Raw genomic sequence first — 9,336 nt, 5'->3', positions numbered from 1 at the left:
AAACTAAGAAATGACCCTAAAAATACTACTAAACTAGGGTCATCAAAGCCTATATAAAGCGATGGAGAGAGGGTAAGCTTCACAACTGGACTGGAACAATTAAAAAAATGGCATCATACATGGAAGACTTGGAGCTCAGAAGGAAGGCCTGTGAGGAGGACTTGTTCTTTGAACATAAGGCATCCAGAGGGTACAACGACCATATCAGAGCTAACGAGGACACTGCTTGAGGAGGACCTTCGTCCAGAGCTGAAGAACGACTTGAAGGATTTTCTTGCCTTCGTGGAGGAAGTTCAAGAACTCAGCCAGCTTGAGCTGGCTAAAAAAAGGAAGACCATAGAGGAGAAGCTCAAGACAACAGAAGAGGTTCTGGAGAGGGAAGATCTGAACGTCAGTCTCAACAACATCCAGTATTCACTGGATCGTCTGGAGAGGGAGAGGTCAGAGCAGCGTCAAGAGTGCAGAAGAATGAGGAAGGATCCTCCATTCTAGACTTTAGGAAAAATAAAATGTATGATGTAACGCAATGTATTTTAATCAAATTTGGGTTACCATAAAGTATTAGTGGGAAAATTATTTTGTTCTTACTTTAATAGTATAGTATATGTAAATACCTGATTTATGAAGTATGTATAATTTTGTTATTTGAATTTGGTAGTACGCTATTTATGATAGAGGTTATATGTATTCAGTACATAACATAGGGTACTTGACTAAGAGAAGTTCACATAGCATTGTAAAAAGTTAACATTTATTAGTAAATTTTTGTCATTCGTGGAAAAGTTTTTTTTTAGCTTATGTTTGTTCTAGAAGCTATATTGGTACGATGACAAAATATAAGGATGAAGAGTTGTTTTATCATGTAAAAAGTGTAACGCATTAAAATTTTTAAAAATTTGTGTACTAGAGAAGTATTGACTTTTGTAATGAATTGGTTACTTTTTTTGGGAAGAATCATTTTCATGAAAAAGTGACTCTAAGTATATTGGATTTAGTTTGCTATAGAGGTAATACCTTTAACACCCGCGGAGGCAAAAAAAAACACATTTTCAGTATAAATATAGTACAAGTAGGTTGTAAAATTTCATTTGTGAAGAGCATGTAAGCTAGGTGATCATTGTGTTTGTTTTATTGCCCTTATTTTCTAAGCTCTTACCTTAGATTTGTTGTCCAAGAGAATAGGTAAGACTTGAAGTATAACCAGTGAGGAACAATTGGTTTTTTTTCTGGCATATTCATTTAATTAGTATCATGTTTGTTAAATTTTTTAGGTAATTAGTGTGGGCAGATTTGTGGTGCTTTGTCATGGCTGGTGTTCCTAGAAAATATAAAAGAGTAATGTCGTCCAGTAGCAAATCAACAGGTAAATATGTGTTCCTTCTATATCAATTGTGTGAAAGAATTATGATTAAAGTGTTTGATATGAATATATGAGAAGAGCTGAGCTTATTAATCCTTTGTGTTTTTTTTTGGTAAGGTATTGGACCAGGGATCGGTGCCCTCATTATCTGAAGAAAGAACAAGGGGTAACAAAAAGAAATGTTTTCCCGAGAGGCCAAAGATATATGCGCCAAGAGAAATTCAGTTGAGTTAATTAACTTAGCATGTTAATTAGTAGTGATTATTTTGTTGTGAAGGTTTTTTTTTTACATTAGTTTTTATCTTTTGGTAGTGTGCTCAAGGGTTACCTCAAGTTTGGCTAATGACACTCTTTATGATGCTATGGATATTTCCTCGTCATCGGTGTCGACTAATACTGGTATTTTTTTCTAATGGTTTATAATGTGAAATTTTGAGTGAGTGAAAAATATATAACTTGATTTTAGAAATTTTTAAGATAAGTAATATTAACTGTCAAATGAACGAATTATCAAAAGTGGGATTATAAAGATAATTGTTTTTGAGTTAGTAGTTTAAATCCAAGGGGATGATTTTGTGGATTATAAAATATTACAATGGAGGTTATTTAGGTGTCATATGATATGATATGAATCTGAAGTTGAAGAAATTAATATAAGGTATACTTTTTTAAGTCCAGTACAAGAAGATGGCGCGTTTGATGTTGGTGTGGATAATTGGATTAGTAGAGATGATAAGCTGCCAGGGTATATAATTTAAATAATTTTATGGCCAATTTTTGGTGTCTAGGACAGTTCATTTCCATTTTCCAACCATGATTTTGATTTATAATTTAAAGTATTGTTTGGTAGACATTTGTGAATGGAATGTCACATTTGAGTTCAGTTCTGTGATTGTTATTTTTTTATGATGGAGCAGAAGAGAAGAAAATTAAATGCTCTTGGAATATCACATTTTTGTTCTTTAGAAAATGGTGGAACATAATGAAACACACTCTTAAAAATTTAAATGGTCCATATTGCTCCTAATTTATATTTGAAATATTTATCTCCAAATGGTTTTAAATTGCATCTTTTGTAAAAAAAACTTATTGACAAACTTAAATAAAAAATTATTTTATTCAAAAATTCACTTAAAATAAAATCAATTATTTTTTTAAGTAAATATTTTTATGCATATCGCTTAACTTTTTGATCAATAGAGTAGAATTGCTTTTTTTTTAATGGAGGTTTTGAATAATGTTTATTATATTTTTTGTTCTACTCTTTGTATTTATGAAATAATAATAATTGCAACTATTTGTAGATGAAGTTCAAACATTTAGTGGTTGTTCATCAAGTGATGAAAGTGAAGATAGTGAAGATGGTGAACGAGATGATATGCCTTGCAGTAAAAAATTTAGATGAGTTTGAGGGTAAATTATTGTTTTATGATATAAATTTGTAATTAAAGGTTGATTGTGAAAAATTTTCCATGTAAGTGTTATTGAATTTAAATGCAGAATATTCTGATATTGGAGACATGAAGTATGAGTGTCAGTATTGTGGGGCTTTGCATTGGTATGCTGAAGGAGTTAGAAAGAAAAAGAATAATATTCCCACAATTTTTTCTCTGTGTTGTCTAAACGGAAAAGTGTTAGTTCCTTTCTTCAGGAAGCCACCGACTTTATTATGGGATTTGATAATGGGAAATGATGTTCGTAGTCGGGAATTCTTGGCAAATATAAGAAGTTATAATAGTGCTTTTGCTTTTACTTCATTTGGTGGAAAAATTGAAAGTGGTCTAAATGACGGAGGCGGTCCACCACAATTTGTTATTAGTGGCCAAAATTATCATCGTATTGGTAGCTTGCTTCCAAATGTGGGAGAGACTCCTAAATTTGCCCAACTTTATGTTTATGATACTCAGAATGAGATCCAAAATCGAAGTTCACACTTTAGGTACGTAAATGCTATTTTTTCTTATGAATGTTGTATATTATGTTTTAATGTTATTAATATTTTTGTTTTATTGTTTAGGAATTCGGATGGAAGTTGTAAGCTAAACAAATCCTTAATTGAAGATCTTTTGGCAATGGTTGATGAGTGTAATGTCTTGGTGAAATCATTTCGAAAGGTACGTGATTTCATTTCTATCAACCCATTGTTAAGGATTTCTCTAAGATTGTTTAGGGCTAGACCCAAAGACCCAAGAGTGTACAATTTACCTTCTGTGGATGAGGTAGCTGGTTTAATTGTTGGTGATTTTTGATTCTACTGATTGTGGTCGAGACATAGTTGTTAGTTCAATGGATGGTACTCTTAGAAGAATTCATGAGACACACACTTCATTTTTACCGTTGCAATATCCTTTGCTTTTTCCTAATGGAGAAGATGGATATAAAGAAGATATTTTGTTTCGCCAAGATGGAGATGGTCGTGTTTTTAAAAAGAGAGTACGAGTATCTTTGAGAGAATTTATTTCTTTTAGAATTCATGAAAGAATGAGAGAGGATTCAGTTATATTGCGTAGTAGAAGATTATTCCAACAATTTCTTGTGGATTGTTATTCGATGATTGAGGCTCAAAGATTGTCATATATCAAGGGTAATCAAAAGACAATACGTCGGGACTTCTTATCTGGATTGGAGGAGGCTATGGAGAAAGGTGATGTCGATTCAGCATCAGTTGGAATAAGGATAGTTCTACCTTCATCATTTACTGGTGGAAGAAGATATATGTTTAACAATTGTCAAGATGCAATGGCAATCTGCAAACATGTTGGATATCCAGATCTTTTTATAACTGTTACTTGCAACCCAAAGTGGCTTGAAATTCAAAGGTGTGTTTCTGAAAAAGGCTTGAATGCCTATGATCGCCCTGATATCTCGTGTCGGATTTTCATATTAAAGTGAAGCAGTTAATGCGTGATTTGAGGAAAGGTCAATATTTTGGGAAAGTCTCAGCTGGTTAGTAATATTTCAATTGAATATAATATATATATATATATATATATGTAGATATTGAAAAATATTATATGGGTGATTAATTTATTTATAGGAATGTATACCATTGAGTTTCAAAAGAGGGGACTTCCACATGCCCATATACTTATTTGGTTAGCGCCTGGTTCAAAGCTAACAACACCAGAGAAAATTGATTCAGTTATATGTGCAGAGTTACCTGATCCAGTTGCTAGCCCGAAACTATTTGAAGTTGTTTCTATGTTCATGGTCCATGGTCCATGTGGAAGTAGTAGAAAAAATTCTCCGTGCATGGTAAATGGTCGGTGTTCCAAATTTTTTCCTAAGAAATATGTGGATAAGACCTCATTTGACATTGATGGTTATCCGACATATCGAAGGAGGAACACTGGTGTTTTTGTTGAAAGACGTGATGTTCAATTAGATAATGGGTATGTTGTTCCTTATAATGCAAAATTGTTGATGAAGTACCAAGCCCACATTAACATTGAATATTGTAACAAATCGAATTGCATCAAATACTTATTTAAGTATATCAACAAAGGAGTTGATCGGGTTACAGTTTCAATGAAAAATGAATGTAATGAAGGACAAAATGTGCCGGAGGTTGATGAGATCCAACAATATTATGATTGTCGTTATTTGTCTGCTTGTGAAGCTGCTTGGAGATCATTTTCATTTCGTATTCATGATCATTGGCCTCCCGTTCAGCGATTACCTTTTCATATGCCCAACAAACAAGTTGTATTATATGGTAATGAAGAACCAATTGATAGGGTCGTTCAAAGAGGTCAGATGTCTGAAACAATGTTTACTGGGTGGATGGTTGCTAATATGATATATGAACATGGTAGGCATTTGACATATGCTGAGTATCCGCAGTTATTTGTTTGGCATCCTAAAGATAAAGAGTGGCGACCACGCAAAAGAGGGTTTTCCATTGGAAGAATGAATTTTATACCTTTGGGGTGTGGGGAGGTATATTATTTGCGTTTATTGTTAAATCTACAATGTGGATGCACAAGTTATGCCGATTTGAGAACTGTTGATGGTGTTGTTCGAGTGAGCTTTCAGGAAGCATGTTCTGCCTTGGGATTATTAGAGGATGATAAAGAATTTATTGATGGATTAATTGATTGTGCTGAATTGTCAGGTGGTATGTCTGTTAGAAAGTTGTTTATGGTGTTGCTATTATCTAATTCAATTGTCACACCAGGAAAAGTTTTTGAGGAAACTTGGAGGTTGTTAGCCGATGGAATTCTTTATAAGCGAAGGAAATTACTTTGCAATCCATGTATTTTTTATTTATTTATGTATTTGTTTATATACATGTATATATTTATGTTTTGTACATGTCATTTCTTTGTGGTTGTTAAAGTAATTGTTATTTTGACTTTATATAAATTGTTTTATTTTATCTAGCTTTGCGTTTGGATGATCAGACTTTGAAGACGCTTTGTTTGGTTGAGCTTGAAAAAATGTTTGTTAATAATGGGAAAACACTAAAGGATTTTCCTGGCATTCCGTATCTTATTTCAGATGAAGTCCCTCAGTTTGAGAATGTCATGTTGTTTAACGAGTTAAGATTTGACATTGATGATATGTCAGTTAAACATAATGACCATTTGATGAAGTTGAATAATGGTCAAAGGAAAGTGTATGATGAGGTTATTGATGCAGTTAATAAATCAGATGGAGGATTTTATTTTGTCTATGGTTCAGGTGGTACAGGAAAAACTTTTCTTTGGAAAACTCTAAGTTATAGATTAAGATCTGAGCGGAAGATTGTGTTGAATGTTGCATCCAGTGGTATAGCATCTCTTTTGTTACCTGGTGGGAGGACTGCACATTCGTTATTTAGTATCCCACTTGTGTTAAATGAGGATTCATGTTGTAATATTAGGCTGGGTAGTAACAAGGCAGAGTTGCTTAAACATACAAGTTTAATTATATGGGATGAGGCACCTATGGTTAATAGGTGGGCATTTGAGGCTGTTGATAGAACCTTGCGTGATATAATGGAAGTTGGGGATGTTTATGGTGGGGGAAAGCCCTTTGGTGGAAAAGTTGTGGTTTTAGGGGGAGATTTTAGACAAACTCTTCCTATTATCCCGAAAGCAAGTAGGGAAGAAATTGTAATGGCTACTATTAACTCATCAAGACTATGGAAATTTTGCAAAGTCTTAAAACTTACTGAGAATATGCGTTTGCATGGGAATGATTCTTTACATGATCGTGAAAAATTGGTTGAATTTAGCAAGTGGATACTTGATATTGGTGATGGTAATTTGGGTGATTACAATGATGGTGAATGTGATTTAGATATTCCACATGACTTGATGGTTCCCTTTAAAGATGATGCTGTGTCAAGTATAGTTTATTCCACCTACCCTGATATTCAAAGGAAATTTTTTGATGAGGAATATTTTATTGATATAGCTATTCTTGCTCCCACTTTGGATATTGTTGATAGTGTGAACCAGTTTGTGCTTTCAATAGTACCTGGCAAAGAAAAAGTGTATTTAAGTTCAGACAGTGTAGTCAAAGTTGATGAAGATGTAGCCATTGATGCAAATTGGATAACCATTGAGTTTTTGAACGGCAATAAGGGATCTGGACTTCCTGATCATAGGTTGTGTTTGAAAATTGGAACGCCCATTATGTTAATGAGAAATATTGATGTTTCAGCTGGGTTATGCAATGGAACTCGGCTTATTGTGTTGGATCTTAGACCAAATTTGATTTATGGGAAAGTGCTAAATAGAAATAAAGCTGGCACAAAAACATACATCCCACGCATGACTATTGTTCCTTCTGATAGTGGTCTACATGTTAAAGTTCAACGTAGGCAATTTCCGGTGTGTGTTTGTTTTGCAATGACAATTAATAAGAGTCAAGGGCAGACGTTGTCTCGAGTGGGGTTTTTTTTACCGAGACCTGTTTTTTCCCATGGTCAACTATATGTTGCGTTGTCGCGTGTGAAATCAAGGGATGGATTGAAAAATTATGTTGACCAGACAGAGGTTCCGCCTTTGGAGCACACAAAAAATGTTGTTTACAAAGAAGTATTCAAAAATTTAAGCTGAGGTATGAAGATGAGTCAATTGCTAATTATATATGTTGGTCCCCTTATTTAAATTTAGTATAAGGTAGGTTTAGATAGTGACAATTTTTAAGCAAATACTATGATAAATAGTAATTTTATGATTTATGTTAACTCAATATTTATGGTAGTTATTTTATTTTCAAATGAATCTCCAGATGGGGAGGTCTCCTATGTACCATTTAATGGAAGGCATGGATTCTCATAAATGGTAAGTGATTTTAGGTGTACATTGCTTGAATGGATCTTGTAGCCGTGCTCTTGTATTGCTCAGTTAAATAACAGATTTGTTCAACTAAAATGAAGTATGGATGGCCGTATTTTGTACTCTAAGTGATGGTGTTGCAACACTCTCTTTTGGTGGAGGATATTGGTTTTTTTGATTGATGCAAACTGGTGAGCTCCCATTAGAATGGCTTTTGCTTCCTGGTTCCTTTTTCACAAGTCTACCTCTGCTGGTTATTTCCTGGAGGTACAGATTTTGTATTAAGAATTTGGTGGAAGGTTTGGTCTTGATTTTGGAAGGCTTACCAATTGGGTTTGGGTTGAGTATTAGTTTTCTTTGTAAACACCCTTGAAAATTCCTCTTGACTTTTCAAAATAGGTACTCTTTTTTCTTGCTAGGTTTTCCCAAGGGGGTTTTATCCTAGAAAGGTTTTAATGAGGCATGTTTTGTTAAGTCTATTTTCAAGGGGGTATTAGGTGGGGTAGTTTTCTTCTTTTATAGGGTTTTGGTATTTGTACATGTAAGTATCTGATTATTTAATTTATTATATGTAAAATGTTAAAGATGAACTTATTATGTATTCATTGGTTTCGTTGTTAACTTAAAGAAGCAACTTCATTTAATAAAAAAATAGGTACGTCTAACCTGTTGAAGGGATAGGCCATTTGGCACTAAGTTTGTTGAACATTTTTCTTCAAACTTCTCTCATTGGATTTGGTATCTTGTTATCTTCATCTTGTTAGCAGAAGATAGGTTTTTATTTATTCTTGAAAACCTGAACATGGATTTTTGTCCAGAGTAAGGTTTTCTTCAGAACTTCTGACCATGGTACCTCTGAAGTCATCAGATGTTACCCCTTTCAGAAGTTACTCGATCAGAAGCACTTAACCCACTGGTTAAACTTCTATGGTAGACAACAATACACGTGTCACTTCATTTGTGACATAGTTCCTTGAGTCGCGTGGTATATCTGCTATAATGATGATGCCTACTCTCCTCTACTATGCTATTTTCAGACTATCTATTTTATAACCGTTGATTTTGCCTTTAATTTCTTAAAACTGTCAACGGTTACCATTAAACCCACGATATGCACTGTCACACATGATCTCCCACTCACTTACACTTACGGTTTTGAAACTATCCGTGTGCATTGCATTCATTCATATTCCTTCCTCCAACATTTCCTCTTCTCTCTGAACCCTAAACCTCCATCTCTAAGAATCATGGGCAAATCGAGGAAACCTAAGGCGAATGTTTCTGCTTCTACCACACAAACTGCCAAAGATCAAGAGAAGCAAAGATTCGAGGAAGCACAGAAGATTCTGAATGCACCAAATGTAGTCACCTGTGCAAAGAAAGTAGAAGAACTGAGTGTGTGCTGCGAAGCAAGAGTTGATTTTGATAATCTTGCTCAACATGGGTTTGATATTAGGGACCAAGTCAATTTGCAAGGATGGTCTGGGTACTTCAACAGGCTCTGTGGTCCAATCTATTACAAGTTGGTTGTCGAGTTTTGGAAGAACGCAGTCTGCAACGACTACTACGTCGTCTCCCATGTACTGGACAAGAAAATTGTGATCTCTGAAGAATCTATAGCAAAACTGCTCGGTATGGAGTTTCAGTAGGGAAAAAGGATCAAGAATGTTGAAGCAAATGTTGCTGGGATGAGGACCGTGGTCAACA

The 9,336-nt window shown here is 34.4% G+C and overlaps 1 protein-coding gene across 1 annotated transcript; it reads left to right on the top strand.

Annotated features, from left to right (window-relative positions):
* The first annotated feature begins 4,399 nt into the window (after positions 1-4,399).
* LOC130725141 (ATP-dependent DNA helicase RRM3-like) lies at positions 4,400-7,407 on the top strand. The gene is made up of 2 exons (XM_057576394.1): positions 4,400-5,615; positions 5,744-7,407. Exons 1-2 carry the CDS (start codon positions 4,400-4,402, stop codon positions 7,405-7,407), a joined length of 2,880 nt encoding a protein of 959 aa, XP_057432377.1.
* The last annotated feature ends 1,929 nt before the right edge of the window (positions 7,408-9,336 follow it).

The sequence above is a fragment of the Lotus japonicus genome, chromosome 6 (genome assembly GCF_012489685.1).
Source record: "Lotus japonicus ecotype B-129 chromosome 6, LjGifu_v1.2".
Taxonomy (NCBI): Eukaryota; Viridiplantae; Streptophyta; class Magnoliopsida; order Fabales; family Fabaceae; genus Lotus; species Lotus japonicus.
Note: the sequence above shows the minus strand (reverse complement) of the source record. Positions and strands in the feature narration are given on the sequence as shown.

What these genes read in the sequence shown, in the direction of transcription:
- LOC130725141 (XM_057576394.1), top strand. Translation starts at nt 4,400, where the DNA reads ATGTATACCATTGAGTTTCAAAAGAGGGGACTTCCACATGCCCATATA. An exon ending in GAAATTACTTTGCAATCCAT is followed by an intron (nt 5,616 to 5,743) that starts GTATTTTTTATT and finishes TATTTTATCTAG; the next exon opens with CTTTGCGTTTGGATGATCAG.